General features: G+C 41.0%; 2 protein-coding genes across 2 annotated transcripts in view; both read left to right on the plus strand.

The window, feature by feature from the left end:
- dcp1a (decapping mRNA 1A) overlaps positions 1–3,022 on the plus strand; it is a 12,408-nt gene extending 9,386 nt beyond the window's left edge. The window contains exons 6-9 of the mRNA XM_015041313.1: positions 409–507; positions 1,109–1,678; positions 1,763–1,981; positions 2,502–3,022. Coding sequence (XP_014896799.1) covers positions 409–507; positions 1,109–1,678; positions 1,763–1,981; positions 2,502–2,582 — 969 coding nt within the window. The 3' untranslated portion in view covers positions 2,583–3,022. The remainder of the gene's footprint in view (positions 1–408; positions 508–1,108; positions 1,679–1,762; positions 1,982–2,501) is intronic.
- Positions 3,023–5,215: 2,193 nt separating this feature from the next.
- LOC106952890 (transketolase) lies at positions 5,216–17,166 on the plus strand. The gene is made up of 14 exons (XM_015041314.1): positions 5,216–5,677; positions 6,608–6,725; positions 7,058–7,171; positions 7,645–7,742; positions 10,541–10,732; positions 11,411–11,529; positions 12,152–12,348; positions 12,441–12,605; positions 13,564–13,720; positions 13,807–13,937; positions 14,018–14,101; positions 14,573–14,666; positions 14,776–14,898; positions 16,455–17,166. The coding sequence occupies exons 1-14, from the start codon at positions 5,571–5,573 to the stop codon at positions 16,640–16,642; spliced, it is 1,887 nt and encodes a 628-aa protein (XP_014896800.1). The 5' UTR covers positions 5,216–5,570; the 3' UTR covers positions 16,643–17,166.
- The last annotated feature ends 1,496 nt before the right edge of the window (positions 17,167–18,662 follow it).

An 18,662-nucleotide genomic window follows, 5' to 3' on the forward strand; every position in this document is an offset into this window, starting at 1 on the left:
CCCAACTTACAGAAGGGTTCAGTGAATGCACATATGAAACTGGTGGGTTCGGTACCTCAAAAAAGGTTAAGAACCAATGCTGCTCTAAATAGTTTCTAGAGGTTTGAAAACTATTTAATTTAATTGAAATATTTCCCATGTCTGGAAAAGCATCACAAAGAAAATGGAAAATGTTGGAAAAAATATATATTTTTCTACACGTTATATTTTTTTATTCCATTTTCAACATTTTACATCTGATGCCAAATATATATAGATGTAGCTTTTCAGCTGGTTATTTTTCCAGGTTTAAATTTTGACACCTTTCCCATCCTTCTCAAACCTTTCTTTACTTTATGTGTGTTCCCCATGTTGGCTTTTGATAAACTAAACTTAAGTTTAACTCTACATGTGTTGTGTGCTTTGAAGGCCCAGAGTGGAGAAACGGATGTGTCTGCAGAGTTGAATGTGAAAACAAGCATCAACAAGGCTCCAGAACCTGCACACAGTACACATCCAGCTGAAAAGGTTTGTTTATTTATTTTTCAAACATTTGCGTTTGGAAACACCAAAGTTATCGACCAGAGCTGGTTATGTTGCAGACTAAAGCCGACCTTCTTGAGAAGTAATTTTAATAACTGAAATCAAAATGGAGCAGTTCTAATTCCTGAAAAGATTTATTTAAATGAAAATAGCAGAAGTGACAAAGGACAAAAATGGCATCATCCAAATGGTGCATAAAGATCTGGGGGTTTTTTATTCTACATATTTTTCAATCTTAAGTTAATGTAATTCAAATTAAAACAAATATGAAGTTGTTTGAGCAGTGGTTCTTCAGAAGTCAATGTTGGATTTACACCGAGGTTAAATTAGATGCTGATTTGATGACTTCTGAATGTTCTATTTTGTAAAGGCTGCTGAATACAAGCACTCCACACTTTTCAGAATTGTATTTGCAAACATATTTTGAAGCCCTTCATAATGTTCCTTTCACTTCACAGTTTCTCCTTTGTCTTTATCTGTGAGATAAAATCTGAAAATCTGCGATTGTATCGTATGTATGCGAGTTTTGTTTGTCTTGCACCGGTCACTGATTTAAGCTAATCATACTGCACTGTCTACCACCCAGAGCTCTCACACCATGGTGAAGCAGATCACTGTCGAGGAGCTCTTTGGTTCTCCGCTCCCTAAAGAACATTCTGCGCAGAACGCCGCCTCATCCTCTTCCTCCGGCGACCTCCCTAACGTCTACGTCCAGAATCAGCCGTATCCCGCTGCAGCTCACCAGGCTCCTCTCCTCACCCAGCAGTTCTCAACCCACGACCCCGGCTCTCGCCAGCAGCCACACGGACCTGCTCACATCCCCGCTCCCTATGCACTCAATCCCAGTCCTGTCTTCAAACACATGGTCCCCATGCCAGACCCCCAGCCTCACTGCTCCGTCTCCCCTCTGCTGATGGCTCCAGCTGGGTCGGAGCATCACAATAACCTCACCGCACCCGCAGCACCTTCAGCTGCCTTTCTGGGACAGGACATTGTTGGCTCTCTCAAGCCAGCAGCTTCGTCCGTGAATTCTGGCATCCACAAACCCATCCTGGCTCCCAGCTTCCTGCCGAGCACGCTGGTCCCCCCTCACAGCTTCCAAGAGCCCAAGAAGGACGTTTTCTCTCAGCCTCCCAAACTGATTGCGCCAATGTCTGTGAGTTCAGCTGTTTGTTGTTTGTCTCTGGTAACTGATGCTCTGTCAGTATTGGTTTTTTAAACCTTTGTTTTTTCCTCTCAGGCTATTCCTATGAGCCCTGGTCTCGCTGTTCCAGGCTCAGATGCTTCAGTGCTGCTCTCCCCAAGTGCTTTCCAGCAGACTACAAATAAAACCACAACAGTACCGGTCATCCCGTCCGCCCCTCTGGATCCATCCTCTGCTTCTGGAAGAGCTGCAGAGACTCTGCAGGCCCCCTGCAGTAAAACCCAGCTGCAGGAGACTTTGATGCACCTCATTAAGGTACTGGTCATCTGGGATGGGTCAAGCAATCAAAATAATGCTTTCTATGTTTCTCAAAAGGCACTGGGGACCGTACAGTATGCGGCACTGTGAACTCTTTAAAGTAAACATGTTGTAAAACTTAAATGAGAATTTTTTGGAAACAGCCAGAAAGCTGAAAATGAATTGTTACCGTTTCCATGGACACTGATCCAAAACACATGACCGGATCAGCTCAGCTTTCCCTTCTTCCATTGCCACCTAAGAGAAGCCCACTGGACTCGATGGTCCAAACTTGTGGAAATTTGAAGTAAAAGATTAATTGCTTGTTATTGGCAAAAGAAAAGTTGTACACAGTTTTAATAATAATTTTTAATGTAGAATTTTGATGTTGCAAGTAATAATTGAGCTCAAATAAAAAGGAGGATTCATAGGAAAAATTAGTGTAACTTTATGCTACTGCATAAACTTTCATTATAAGGATTTTTAAAAGGGGTGCCACATTTTAATCATTCTACTTTTGTTTTGCTTCCTCCTCCAGAATGACTCGGACTTCCTCAGTGCCATTCATGACGCTTACCTGCAGAGCGTATCCAAGGACTTCAGCAGCATGAAGCTGTAGTCCGGCTTTAAGCGGACAGGATTTCAGTGTTGAGGCCTCTTTCTGGCCATGGAAGAGGACACATGATTTTGGGAGAAAACACAGGATGAGCAGGCAGGTTTGTGACGCACGGCACACCACGTTGTCTTTTTTTGGCACTGGTTCATGTGCCAAGGATTGTTACAGGAAAGCCGCGCAATCTATCCCTGGAATCTCCTGTTACCCTGGATCAGTAACCAAGGCAACACGAAGGGGAGAATATTTCTTCTCTACGTCCTGCAGCCGTACTTTCCAAATATGGTGAATCTGGTTAAACTAATGGCCACTTTTTCAAGAAATCCAATTACAGGAAAGGGAAGAATACAGTGGACGTTTATTTACCAAAAAATTAACTTTTTTTTTTTTTTTTTTAGAATAAATATCTTTCCTTTTCTACCACGTTGAAGCAAAAAAAAAAAAAACTTAAATTTTGAATTTTTCTTTGAGCTGGTTTTTTAATTTTTTTTTTTAATTCAGGTTCAGTGGTAGAATGTGTTTATAACTCCTAATCACACAAAGCCCCATCTTTGCATCCTTTCTTTCCTCCAGTTGTTCCTTTTGTTTTCATCCTTGTTTGCTGTTGCCTCTCCTCCACCAGCTAAGCTCTCAGTGCTTGACCTTTGACCTTCTCGGTGGGGGTTGGGAAGACTTGTGCAGTACACAAAAGATTCAGACCAGCATTGTGAGATGCTTAAGGAAGGTACTACAGAACTAGATTTATATGAATTTAAATATCTTGTGCAAAAAAGGGAGAAACAAAAGTCATGTTGGTGTTTGGATTCCTGTTTACATTCATCCTCCTACAATCAAAACGCATAAGGAGAAGTTGGAGCTGAATTTTCTTTAACAACTTCATTCTCATTTCTACCCGGGAGGCGAGTCGTTAAAGTTTGGATTGGATTGGATGACATAAACTACTCTCATTTTTTGCTTACAGTTTGATTTCAAGTAGAGAATTAAATTCTTTGCCGTAAGAGACTCCTCCAGTAAATCTAGCGGTGAATCCTGACAGGAATAGTGCATCCAGTGTGTCTAAGACACAAAAAAAGTTTATTTTGCAGATGTTTTATTCCCAGAAAAACTTTCTCTGCATCAGTTGTCACAACATAACAGACATCCTGGATCTTTTTCCCTCTAAAACTCTGGATGTTAGTTTGCAGGCTCTGATTTATTTACCGAAACAAACAGTGAAGCAATGTATTTTTGTAAGCAGTATGAAAGTCTGCCTTTTTTATAGTTTCCTTTATTTTGTTTTTCTTTATATTTTGAAAAATCAGAAACATCCTTGAATAAATTCTATTACCTGCTGCATAGAGATGTGCACAAAAATCTCTAAAATAAAATAATCTTTTACTGTATTGGCTTAACTCACTGAAAAATTAAGAAACGTTTACTTTTTTTTATTTATTTTTATTTTTTTTAACAAAATTACAAGTGCCACACTTATTGACATCCCTAATAATTACAATTCTGTACAACTGAAGCTTTTTTTTAAACGTATGATTTTGCTTTTTTTAATTGATAAGAGTAGGAAATGTTCATAGTAATGAATACCTTCCTATTTCAAGATCCACATTTTCTTAGTCACTGTTCAAAATGGGAACTAAGAGAAAATACCTTTAAACACAGAGAGTTGCAACTGACTACAAGACATTCTCTGTTCTCCTAAACCCACCTGTGTCTAAAACACTGGAAAAAAAATTGGAAGCTGGATGAGGAAACTGCAGGTAAAAGAAATTAAAAGTTCACATTTGGATAAGCTGCAAAAAAATTGGTGTAATAAATTACTAATTTAAAGAGCAAAAAACAGCCAATTCCCACTCCATTGTGTTCCTCGGTCTGTTGCTACAGCAAACTGTTTTTAATACTTTTTTTGCTCATCTTTACCAATAATTGTGGCGTAAAGCCTTTGTGACATCATGACTTGAATGTGTTTGCTATCAGCATCAGCTCTGTTCTTCAGTGCCGTTTTTCTTTTTTTAATTAAGCTCAAAGATAGAAAGTTAAATATGTGCAGCCTGGAACAAACCAGATGTCAGACGATTTTTTTCGGTACTAAGTGGAAATCTTGATTAAATCAGTGCTTTTTTTTTCTAGTCCATCTGTTTTAAGATTTCTAAATAAGGAACAAATATATGAACCAAGTGTCATATTTAAGATTTTAAGATCATTATTTATCATTCTGGCCAGATTTGTGTTTCTTGGGTAAGTCATTGCAAATTAAGTATTTTTTTAGGTTTGTCATTGTGCATAAGTGGACATTATACATATTTTGTGATAATAAAGATCTGAACCCACCAATGTGTGTGCGTACATGTGCTGCTTTTTGTCTCCTTTAAGACATTACAAAACTGAACTGTTTTTTTGTTTGTTTGTTTTTTTTTTACATGTTTTGATTGAAACATGATTAAGTCATGCTCGTCGTCTTCATTGCTTTAATAAACGTTGCACTTCTCCGTATTGTCCACCAGGTGTCACTATCAGCTTTAGGTAAACATCTGGATGGATGATGGCGCTTTTCATCTTTCGTCATTTTGTTCATAACTGAGAATCACAATATAGACTAAAGTGTAGTTTGAATCTCTGTAACTATTGAACGACCTACATTTAAAGATCCGGGAAACGCACTGGCGGATTTATGATTTCATTCCTTACACCCATATGAATTGTGCCACGTTTGGATAACCTACAGACCCATATGAGCCATATTCATAGGCTTTGCTTATAAACACACCCCCTCCCTCCTCCGTACTCCCTCTGTGACTCTCTCACGCCGCACATTGCAGCCTCCTCTTAACCCCTGCCATCGTCCTATGCGCACCCATCATCTTCCATTTTTTATTCTCCTGAACTGAACATCTGACCTGCAGCTTTTTAACTCTTTCCTCGAGTTTTGTCCCGCTTGTGTGTTGCCGCTCTGCCTCTGCTTTTTTTCCCTCTCCCCCGCCTCTCTTTTACTGCATCGGACAGATGGAGGACTACCACAAGCCGGACCAGCAGACGGTGCAGGCGCTCAGGAACATCGCCACCCGGCTCCGAATCAACTCCATCAAGGCGACAACTGCAGCGGGCAGCGGGTGAGATGAGACGGCGGGGAGATTAAATGCCGACCTGCTGATTGGAGCTGTGCTTTAAATTGTTGTCGCTTAATAGAAAGTCACTGCGAAAGGCATCGTATTTTGATGTCGGGATGTAATTTCTAAGTGATATTGCTGCTATTTCTGACTCTTAGTGGTTGTGCGTAATTTGGCGAAAATGAGAATTATTTCCTATGGATTTTGAGAACTAAAACATGCTACTTTAGTGAGATTTTTTTTCTCTCTTCAACCAATTGAAGTCTTGTATTTAGAGCCCCTTCAATGCATTCTCGTAGGTAATTTATAATATGGGATGGATTTGGAGGAATGGTCAAGCCTTTCGGAGGATTATTTGTGTATTTGCTTGCGTGCGTGTGTGTTTGTGGAGGGGGATGGAGGGAGAGGAGGTAGAGCTTTGAGAAAAGTTAATTGGTTTAGCTGAAAATCTGAAAATCCAATTTGCAAAATTACCGCAAGTCACTTATTTTTTATTTTTAGTGATCTTCAGCTACTTTTATTTTTGTTTACTTTTTAAACGTATAAAAAACAGGAAAAATGCCTGTTTGGAGAGCTAAGTTCGGTATAATTGGGATGTTTTGCAAACAAAAGGTTAAGCCTAGTTTTTTTTGTTGAATTATTCCAGCTCTACCATATCTTGACATCATATATTTGTATAACATAGAGAAACTGTTCAGTTTCTGTGGATGTATAATATAGAAATATATGACTGTATCACATATTATCTGCATGCACGACAAACTGAAATGAACTGAAATCTCAACACATTTTCACTTGCGGATGCGAGTTCTGGACTTGGGTGTATTTGTTCCAGAAACCAGTGGTATGTCATTGCATCCAGGCATAGCAGGCAGTCTGGAATGACCTTCTTGGTTATCTTCCACATGTTTGAGTTTTCTCTTGTTTTTGCAGCCATCCCACATCATGCTGCAGCGCGGCAGAGATCATGTCTGTGCTCTTCTTTCATTCCATGAAGTATCGACCTGAAGACCCCCGCAACCCCAACAATGATCGCTTCATCCTCTCCAAGGTAAAACCAGAACGCCCATCTGCATGAAGACTTTGGTCTCCTGTGTAGAAACTGAAGGAAACGGCTCATCACAGTATGTTTGCATCTCTTTATGTTAACCCTTTTCATAACTCCGTTTCAGATTTTACTATCAACAGATTTGTATCCATCTTATTTCTTCATGTGCCACACAGCACTGTTCACTTCTTGTGGATGCACGTTTCCCTAAACCAGAGAAGCGACAAACAGTCTGAGCCATGTTTTAAAAATCTGTACCATGTCCACATAATTATTAATGATTACCAAGCAGCTGTTTAACGAGTGTCTCTAACATCTTTCCTTTGCCTCTCCAGGGACATGCAGCTCCTGTGCTGTATGCTGTCTGGGCAGAGGTCGGCTACCTGAAGGAGAACGAGCTTCTGAACCTCCGTAAAGTCGACTCCATCCTGGAGGGTCACCCTGTGCCGGTGAGGTGACACCAAATCCAGCAGGAAGAAAAAAAAATCCATCCAATAAACGCAACATATCATTTACTTTCACCTCAAATTATCTGAAAACTGCTTTTCGTAATTACTTGGACTTTTATTTTCACTTCTTTTATGATGAAAGCATTTAAGTGTGGCAAGTGAAGATAAAGAAAATAAATCTGTAACGGAGTAAATAATTTTTCTCTGTAGTGTATTTCCACTGATGATACTGCAGGCAGTAACAAATCTCTTTCTGTTTGGCAAACAAAGTTTGTTCTCTGCTGCAGACATTGTCAACACTGTTTACATCGAGTCCAGACACTACAACACCAGAACTCGTCTACAGCACAGATTGGTCCTCTGTCGCATGTTCTTGTTCACCTTGGAAAGGACAAAAACAATCCATCCTCTGTCTGACTGAGCTCAGACTGCGGTACAGTCTAACTGCTTTGTGTCGCCGTTCTTCCCAACAGAAGCAGCAGTTCGTGGATGTGGCCACTGGATCTCTGGGTCAGGGCCTGGGAGCCGCCTGTGGAATGGCCTACACTGGAAAATACTTTGACAAGGCCAGGTAGCATCCAAGGCAACATACACACACAGAACAAGCTCACCCACAGACTTGGCAACATTAAAACAGGAGTTTAGCAACTGGATTTATAAAAATTGAAGATATGCTAAAAGTATAAATCTCATAAACCTAATAGATAAATGCAACATCCAAGATCAAAAGGGCTCAATTGTTACATGAGATGCAGGAAAATATGCTGATATGCTGATGATGTGTTGCTATTTGAATTAAAAACTGCTGGATATTGTTCTATGTTTAGATCAGATATAAAGACACAACATTTACTTTTACAATATACAATATTTCCTTCTGTGCAGGCAGGTTGTCGCGTGCTTGAAATATATAAATATATCCAACAATCTGTGGTTGCAAATGTTTTATTTACTTTTAATGAAATTTTAAAATCACTGAATGATTTGATTTAAATGTGAATCCCACAATGCTCAACATTTTAAGAAAACATAACAACAAAAACGATGCCCTGCACTTGAATCTGCTCGCATGAAATTATGCATGATATCACAAACCCTCTGCAGGGAGCTGTGCAGATGTAACATTTCAGCCTGGAAGATTTGCATCAAACGCTCCCTGACAGACCTGAGTCTGTGGCGACATTTAGACCAGAGCGAAACTTCCTGTTGGTTCACCTTTAGGTCTTAAACGGGAGAAAAATGTATCAAAAAGGGGCGTTCAAGTGACGAGACATATTGATTGTTAATAAGCTGTTGATGTACAAAGCTGCAATTATAATTCACATTAATTGATTTGCTTAGAGTTTAAATTTATGTTGCTCTTTGACTCCATGTAAGATGCCCACAGAGCAGTTTCATGTAAACACTTACTCAGCAGATTGGTAACTGGTTTGGGTCGCTCCACGTGTGTCTCCTTTGTTCTGCTGCGATCTGGAAAGAATCGTGGATTTCTCTCCAACAATAGAGAAATCCACGTCGCTTTACGGCCTCTAAATGGACAAAAAAAAAAATCTAACCAAAAAACCATGAAATTCACACTTTCAAGGATTTAAACCAGACTGAATAATTTCACTCTGAACAGAACTGAGGGAGACTGTTGGTCTCCTGAGCACAACGGAGAGCGAAACGGTCGTTAAAGGAAAGCCGAATGTCCTGCATGTTGCATTCTGTGTGCGCTCGATTGTTTCTGCTCTAATAATCAGAGATGCCAAAACACACACACACACACACACACACAGTAGCTCCTTCGTCACTCTGCCTCACCAATGTGCCACATGTCCTCTTAAAAAAGAAAACAAAACTCTACAATAAAATCCTTCAGCTGTGCTCAGATATAAATGATGGTTTTTATTATAAGTGCGTTTTTGTGTTTATATCTCATGTGATGATGTGGACGTAGGGGCGGCGTTAACCTTTTGAGTGCCCAGAAACAAATGCTATGTAGACACAAGACATTCTTTTAATTCTCAAATATGGTGCTTCTTTATTGATGGTTTTTATTAACATGCTCTATACAATTTCTACTTCAAACTTGTCATTTTTATGGTTATTATGATTACGGTGCGTTTTTGCAGCCTGATTTTTATTTTGTTGCCTTATGAACTGTGCTTGATGTGCATGGGCGGAAGAGTCAGCACTGTGTGGACGAAACTTAACCCAGCATGAATGACGGTAACAATGGAATTTATTTCTAAATTTAAAATGAAAACTTATGAGCAGGAGATGTATCAATAAGCTGCACGCCGTTCTTTGCAAACCTGCCAGATAATGCAACAGACGGTAAGTTGTTTTTTACACCGTGTGAACTTTTCCATATTTTTGTCGCAGTACTTTAATTCAAACTTCAGTGTGCTTAATTGGGATTTTATGTAACACAGTCCAATTTTTAAAGAGTAAAAACAACATAAATCATCAGCATTTCTTGCTATATTTTTATCTTCAGCCCCACTGACTACATATTTTGTAGAACGAACTTGTGGTGCAAGTTCTGCTTTCGGGACTTGTGTCAAAACACTTTGCACATCCAGGAATTCATTTTTTTTTTCCTTTATTTTAAAATGGCCTTACATGCCACACTTTTCAGATTTTTAACTATTTAAAAATTAAGAAATGCATGCTGTGCTTTTTGTGTGTGTGTTTGTGACATAATGTGAACCGGATGCAGGAATTAATATACTTGGATAATAAAGCATCACAGAATGCTTTCACTGGAGGCGCCACTCTTCATCTCCTCTGCGGTTTTGTTTAGACGACATGCGATGCAACACAACTCATTGCCACTGGCTCAGTTTGGGTTGTTTACAGTAATTGCTTTCACCTTGTCTAAATCCGTTATTCTCACCTCACAGAACCTGTGAGAAATTGATTTTTTCTTTCTTAGTTTGAATCGTTGGAGGTGTCCAGAAAATAAATCTGCTTTAATACATAAAAATATTCACTGACAGTCAAACCTGCGTTTATTTTAGATCTTGTTTCAGACGTTGGCAGGTTTTCTCCTGCTATCGGTTTCTCTCTCTCTCTCTCTCTTCCTCTCATCTCTTTCCACTCGTCCTCCCCTCTGAGCTACACGTTGTTTTTCTTGGAGCTCGTGGTTGGAATGCATGCTTTAAAGCTGCATGTCTCAGCCAGACTTTTAAACAGCAACGTATCCGTCTGACTGGAAGTCTGTCAGAAGATGTTACGCCACAGAAACAACTACTGAGGAGGATCAGACAGTGGCGGAAGAGCAGGTGAAACACGGATGGACGTGTTTCATGTTTTTAGGGTCAGGAACAGGATTATGTGGAGATGTGACAGAAGTGATGGTAATACGTCTCTCCCTGTGTGCAGCTATCGGGTGTTCTGCCTGCTGGGTGACGGAGAGGTGTCGGAGGGTGCGGTGTGGGAGGCCATGGCCTTTGCCTCCTACTATCAGCTGGACAACCTGGTGGCCATAATGGACATTAACCGCCTGGGCCAGAGCGACCCGGCTCCACTGCAGCACCATGTGGAGAAGTACCAGCGACGCTGCGAGGCCTTTGGGTGAGCGGAGCGTGAAGCATCCAGGGACGTCACGACAGAAGAAAAATAAGCAATATGCAGTAAAATTGGTGACTTGATGCAATGTTGATGACCTGTGATAAACAAACTAACAATTATAAACTGTTATTTTCTTTCTGCCATGGATTCATAGCAAACCCGAACCCCAGATATTGAAACTTCTATATGGTTACTGGGGGGGAAAAAATCATTATTTCCATCTTTTTGGCCAATGCCTGATGTTCTGCTATTATGCTCATGCTGCCGTAAACAACTAGTTCCACAGAATATGATGCAGATATAGAGAGTTGATGCTTGGTACTTCAATAAGTAGCCAACATTCACACACTGTGTATGCAATAAAAATAAAGTTGCAAAATAATGCATAGCCATGAGAGCAAACACATGATTTCAGATTAATATACTCTGGCTTTAAGAAATAGTCCAAGAAAATTTGCACAAGTCCTCGTTGTTCCCCTTTAGGAAGCTTGACTTAAATTATGAACTTATTTGTTTTGGAGGTTTGTTTTGAATGTCTGGATTACTTGGGCTGTCATGTAGCCACATAGTGTGGCGTTCATGTCAGTAACCCCATTAAAAACTCATATTCTGAAGAATATCTGCATGAGCAATGCTTCCTTTCTCTAATATAAACAGAAAGTTTATTTTCTCTCTGTGCAGCTGGCATGCCATCATTGTGGACGGTCACAGTGTGGAGGAGCTGTGTAAGGTGCTGAGTCAGCCCCGTCACCAGCCCCTCGCCATCATAGCCAAGACCATCAAGGGCAAAGGCATCCCAGGTAGCGCCAAGATTTATACCAGTGAGGAGGAGAATTACAATGTGGTCCTGAAGAATGATTAAGGGATAAAACTTACCCGACTAAAGAGGTGGAAACTGACCCTGATGGGGTTCGACGTGTCATCATTGCCTTTAGCCTCCAATAATCCAAGCAGCTCTGTCCTGCTTTAGCTGCTACAGCTCAATAATCCTCCAGAATGTGTAAGATACACTCCCAGCAGGCGCCCATTGTGCGCATGTTGTGATAATAAGGCCAAAAGTGCGTGACCACATGTGTGTGAGCGAGAAAGCAGCATAGTTGTTTTAACGGCATAGTTTGCATTGAGAAGCTTTAAGTCTTTACTAAGAAAGCTAAACGTCTTCTGACCTCTTACTTTAACCCCTCAAATTTGAAACGGACTGTCGTAACTTTGTGGAGTGGAAAATTATCATTTGGACATCAGGACAGGCTTAATCCTGTCTGAACTTGGCTAAATGTAAAGATGATGAGGGAGTTTTGGTTGCAGAGTATGCATGAAGGCATCCTGAAGACCACACCATGTACATATCTGATCTCTGGAAGCCTGCAGGCCAACCCCTCAGGTCAGTCCTTTGTAATAAATCGGTGCTTATGTGTCTGTCAGCGGCTGAGGATAAGATGGGCTGGCATGGAAAGCCTCTGCCCAAAGACATGTCGGAGAGCGTGATCAGGGAGCTGCAGAGCCGCATCGTCAGCTGCAACAAGCGCCTCTATCCTGCGCCGCCCAATGACGACACATCGTCCGTCAGCCTGCGCAACATCCGCATGCCAAGCGCACCCAACTACAAACCTGGAGACAAGGTGAGATCTGCCATGACGACCGTGTGACAGTTCCTCCCCACTGATTTGTGTGTGTGTTTTTATTTTTTATTTTTTTTTTTTTTTTTTACCAGATTGCTACGAGGAAGGCATACGGCATGGCTCTGGCCAAGCTGGGCCGCTACAACGAACGAGTGGTTGTCCTCGATGGAGACACGAAAAACTCCACCTTCTCTGAGCTCTTCAAAAACGAGCACCCCAACCGCTACGTGGAGTGCTACATTGCAGAGCAGAACATGGTGAGAAGTATGAGGCACTTCCAGGTTTCAGAGTGAACGGAGCCAAAACGGTAACATTGTGGTTTACTAGAACTTTCTACCCCATTGGGAACTGTTCCCACTGAACTAATGTCTTCAGTGATGTCAGCATGGATCTTTTTTTTTAGTTAAAATTGAAAGAACTAAAGACAATCCAGCAGAACTGGAAACACAGATTTTGTCTTCAGTCTGTTTTTTTTTTTTTTTCCAAAACCTGACAGAAACAATGCTCCGATATGAATCTCCTGCTCTTGAAATCTTTTTTCAAAGAAAGAAATGATCTTCGATTTGGGGAACAGGTCAATTTAGTCCAACTTTATTGAAAATCAAAGATGACGAGAATAAAAGAGTGTTATTATCTACATTACAAAAATGAATTAGTTAAATTGAAAGACGGTGTAGTTTTTGTACTTCAGTTCAGTCAATTCCTTTCGAAAAAACTAACTACAACTATTCCTGTAATTTAGAAAATTGGTATATATTGTGTGCTGGTTTAAACCTTTTGCACAGTTTTATAAACCAAACATGACAACTGTCTATGTAACTTAATATCATACGAAAGCAGTGCACATTTATGCAATATTTTATGCACACAAAGTAGTGCGTAATTACAAAAAGGAAATTAAATGAAACATGATTTTTAATATATTTTCGTTGATGCAATCAGGAGGAATTAAAATGGTGGTTCAAAGCTCTGGTTGAAAAGTCCATGCAGCAAAACAGCCATTATTGATACACTCTACAAATCTGGCCTACGTAGAAGGGTGGACTAAGGTGATCTGGTCAGACGAGAATAAATTACAAACTGTCTGACAAAAACGCAAATCCCTTTCCCTGGAGTCTTTGTGTTGCTCTATAGAATCCACAACACGTCGTGACATTCTCTGTGTCTCCCCACCTCGTTACCTTTACTGCTGCCTCTCCCTCCTCTCTCGTGCAGGTGAGCGTGGCAATCGGCTGCGCTGTCCGCGACCGTAACGTGGTGTTCGCCAGCACCTTTGCCACATTCTTCGCCCGAGCCTACGACCAGCTCCGCATGGCCGCCATCTCCGAGAGCAACATCAACCTCTGCGGCTCCCACTGCGGCGTTTCCGTCGGTCAGTTCCTCTCATGCTGATTTGATTTTCTTTCGTTTCATAACGTGCCGCACCTTGTTTTGAGAAGTGGCTTGTTGTTGCATTAGGGGAAGACGGGCCGTCTCAGATGGGCCTGGAGGACCTGGCCATGTTCAGAGCCATTCCCACTTCGACCATCTTCTACCCGAGCGACGGGGTTTCCACGGAGAAGGCTGTGGAGCTCGCAGCCATCACAAAGGTACTCGGATGTCACCTTTAGTGAGCGACAATTTAAAAACGGCGACATTGCCACAGGACGATGATTTCTGGTTGTTACAGGGTTTGTGCTTCATACGAACAAGTCGCCCAGAAAACAACGTCATTTACAACTGCAACGACGACTTCCATGTTGGTCAGGCTAAGGTCTGGAGCAGCGCTTCCTCATTTCCGTTTTGTTTTTATTTCGTTTTCAATTCGTTTTTTGCATGCAGTGAAAAACTGCATATTTACACACCTGGTGTAAAAAGACCACCTTTTATTTTCACATAACCTGACAAAATCAGATTACAGTCCCTCCTAGTACACTGAAATCATTTTTATTTGCTAAATGTCAACATTATCAGAGAAGGATACATTTAAACTATTTAGTATCCTTTCTTTAACTTCAATAGTTTACATACAGTCCAGATGATGTCAAACCTTTTGTAAGGTTCTGATTTCACAACATTTGGGCTGAAAATATTTTCAGACGAGGTGTCAGGAAGAGAACTGTGGTCTTACCTTTGCTACTTTCCAGATTCCTTTGCACTTTGTGATCGTTGGGAGCAACCGAACCAGGTGACCTGTGACCTTTGTTATCCGTACCACAGCGATATGTTTTCTGTTCGACTTCAGGTCGTGTATAAAACCAATGACGACCACGTGACCGTGGTTGGAGCAGGAGTGACCCTCCAGGAGGCTCTGACTGCAGCAGAAACGCTGAAGAAAGGTCTGGAGCCACAGAACGAAAAACACAGACAGAGGTCAACCAAAGGCAGCGGGAAATGATAAGATGACCTTCTGTATGTTGAAGTTTTTCTTCTTCTCCTTTTCATTAGAGAGAATCAACATCCGTGTGATCGACCCGTTCACCATCAAACCCCTGGACTCCAAGACCATCATCGACAGTGCCAGAGCCACCAGAGGACGCATCATCACAGTGGAAGACCACTACTACGAAGGTACACCACTCAAATGATTCAAATGAAGCATCCTAGCTAAATAGCATGTAATGCTGTATAATGTTAAATGTTTAACTTATCTTGATTGGCCACTGTCATACCCCCGTTTTTTAAAATGAGCTAATTTAATTGATGAAGTTCACTATCTAGTCATATTACTGTGTTCTTACAGTTGTGTTCTGAATATTAAACAATGTTCACTTAGTTGTTTTGCACATTTGAGTAAAGTACAAAAAGAGTGAACACCTCTGCAATGATGTAGTGACTTTGTGTTTTTGCCTCCATCATGTTCAGTTCAGGTCAGAGGAGGAATATCTCTGGGTCTTTGTGTTATTTGCTATAACCTTTGTGGTTTTGCAGAGAACAAACTGAAAATAGAGAAGAGAATGAAGGGGGTAGTTGTTGCACATGGCTTATTCTTGCGGAGTGGTAGGACGAGCTGAGAAAACTGGGCTGTCACTGCATCTTAATTTCAACTCTGGCCTTTGGGCTCCTGCCGCCCTAGATAACAGCTGCAGCCCGACAGATACAAGCTTTGAGAAACTGCTTCCCTTCCAGTCTCATTTTGTTGTCTTCATTGTATACGTTTTAGGTTATTTGTCGTATCTGTTTTGCTGCTAATGAATGGCGAGCAGAAGCATGCATGTAGTGTTTTGCAAAGCTACACACAAACCGACTTTTCTACCACAAACTTTGCAGGTGTTTTTTTTAGCATTTTATGTGATTGACCAACACAAAATACCACATAATAGAGAAGTGGGGGGGGGAATGATACACAATTTAAATTTTTTATTTTTTATTTTAAACAAAGACCTAAAAAGTATGTCACAGCTTTGAGTTTAGCACCCCCTGACTCAATACTAAGATTATAAGGTTTTGTTATTCTCCCATAAAACGAACAGAGCTGTGCTCCTTAAGATGTTATTTGCTTTTATGATGTTTGTTTGTTGTTGTTTTTTTACTTAACCCAGCTTTAGGAGTTTTCACAACTTTTTTCTTTATTTTGTGTCATAATAGAATGAGTGAGGTGAATCCATAGGCACACCACACTATTCAGATTTTTATCTTTGAAAAAAAGTGAAAATTACGCATGTTCCTTTTACATCACAGTTATTCCACTGCACTGTGTTGGTCTGTCACATGATATCACAGCAAAATACATGAAAATCTGTGGTTGTAATCACAAAATGTGAAAAAGTTCAAGCCACTGTAACCAGGCTGATATGGATGCAGCTGGAAATAACGTTGCCTGTCAGGCTGAAGATGTTCCCTCTTTTGAAGTCCATTAACTTTTTTTTTTTTTTCCCCCAAGTGAACAAGGACAATAAATACAAGAAGTCAAACCAGTTTTATTTATTTTTGCTTCATTAACCTTAAAAGTGTGAGAACAAGAGTGAAAACATCACAGGAGGCCGGTGTCACGCCTGCCACTCTGCATCACATCCCTCCAACAAAGAAGTTGAGTTGAATTCAGAAAGATTTGTTGGCCGACTGGAGCACAGAGAAAGCGATTTTAGGCTATCCGTCACTTTGAACTGGCTCTGCTCTGCATTCAGGTGGACTCGGTGAGGCCGTGTGCTCGGCGGTGGTGAACGAACCCGGATTCACCGTTCACCGCCTGGCCGTCTCCCAGGTGCCCCGCAGCGGCAAACCCCACGAGCTGCTGCGGCTCTTCGGCATCGACCGCGACGCCATCGCCCAGGCGGTGCGCAAGGCGCTCAGCAGCTCTGCCAACGCCAAGTAAGGACGTCCCGAGGAGCGACATGGTAACTGACACCATTTAACCTGTGATCACCATGGAAACAACCAATAAAACCCTCACAGAAAGAAAGAAAGACGGTGTGGCCGGTCCGGGTCTCTCTCACTCTCTAAAGAGCAAACGGAAGACTTTTGTCGGTAATGTGGTCCGCTGCAGATTTTTACCCCCCATCAGTCGGAGTTTGGCAAACATTCCTCCTCCTCTTTACTCACAGATATTCACTCCTTCACCCCGTAGTTCCCCTTCTACCTCTACATTGAAAGTGCTGGTGCTGCTGTAGTGTTTTGGTTAAAAAGCAGTAAAACGTAGTTTGGAGTCGTGTATTTTTATACCGTATGTCATGTCTGTGGAGCCTCTCGCGCCTCGGGCTCGGCGTAGATCTCACCCCACAGCCGGGTGGAGGAAACCTCGGGCTTGGTCTGTTTTGAGCACTGACTGTTTTTAACTCTTTCAACTCCGACTTTGGTTTGGACTGCTTCACATAAATAAAGGGATGGTTTCTTCACACTTCGTCTGTCTGGTGTCGGCTTTCTTTCAAAGAAAAGGAAGAATGAGTGAGGACTGCCAACCGTAACCGTATCAATAAAGAATGTATTCATCTGTTTTATTTCATAATACAGGTAATTAGGAAGAGCTAAATAAAACCCAGGTTTTAACGTTTTAAAATCCTCATGTTATGATTTTTTTTTTTTTTTTTTTTTTGCTTTTTGGGATTACTTAAATCTGATTGAATGTAGTGAAAGAGGCAGGATGTGCCTGAAACATCTGATTCGCTCTCAAAATAGACTTAATTTTGTTCTCACACCTTTTGCTGTTACTAAATGATAAAGCTGAAAAATAAACATCAGATGAAGATGTAAAGATGCAGGAAGATGCCAACAAAGCAAAAACGGAGCCACTATTTGCGTCACCATCTGAGGTATCATAATTATTTTTGGAAAAAGCTGCTCTGGAATAATGTTTCCCAAAAAGAAAAACATATAAATGCCTTGAAAAGAAACAAAATAATACTTGAAGAATTTGAGTTTTTTTTTTTTATCTTTGAGTCTTGAAGGCTGTAAAAAGTTATCAAAGTATTTTTATGCATTGTTTTGTGCCACACCTTATATGGTCTGTTCAGAGACCTGCTGACTATCTGCCTGATCATAAAAGCTCAGAGTTGCTCTGTTTCCTCTATTTTTAATGCTGGTTAATAATTCAAAAGCTTGCTAAAAGATTTACACAGGCTGCAGCCAGTACCTGTGCATCCAAAAATAAGATGCGTGTCAAATGCTGGAGCACCGGGAGCATACTTTAATAGAGTAAAGTACTACTCTACTTTATATCAGTGTATATAAAGTAAAAATCATCTTATGCTTTGAAAATGCAAACATTTCAGCTGAAATTAGCCTGTTTCAGCCAACCTGTGATGACATTTGTTGTTGTTGTACCTTAGTCTTTCTCCTCTCAACTCCAGTCGGCGAGAGAGGACCTCAGGAGATGTGATGTCCAGGATAACCTTTGACCTCTGCTCCTACAGCTCAGCGGGGAGGGGTGTGTTGTCTGCAGTGTCAGCTGTGGGTGTGGGAGCAAAAGAAATAAAGCAGTCTGACAGATCGCGTGCGTGGATGCAAGGGTCCACACGTGAAGTTCTGTGGCACCGTCTGCACCTGCTGGGTGTTTCAGTCCGACTCCCATCTAAGCATCTGTCAGTCTGAATCCTCTCTGTCAATGCAGAACACACACACACACACACACACACACACACACACGAACGATGATCCTGCTGTCAAATTCACTTGCACATAAACCCATCACATTAAAACATGACACTGTTTCCTAATACTTAAATTTTGTGCTTTATGAACTTGAAAAGCTTTTAATCACAAAATCCACTTCATCACACTCAGGAACGTCTAAGTCTATAGAGAACAAAGTACAAGTGATTCCTAAAATGTCTGGCAAAATACTCAGATATAAATGTGGATTATTTTAGTCAGTGCGTTAAATCTGGAAGAAAGGCAGC

Source organism: Poecilia latipinna, unplaced genomic scaffold (assembly GCF_001443285.1).
Source record: "Poecilia latipinna isolate Pla-1442-1.1 unplaced genomic scaffold, P_latipinna-1.0 Scaffold545, whole genome shotgun sequence".
NCBI lineage: Eukaryota > Metazoa > Chordata > Actinopteri > Cyprinodontiformes > Poeciliidae > Poecilia > Poecilia latipinna.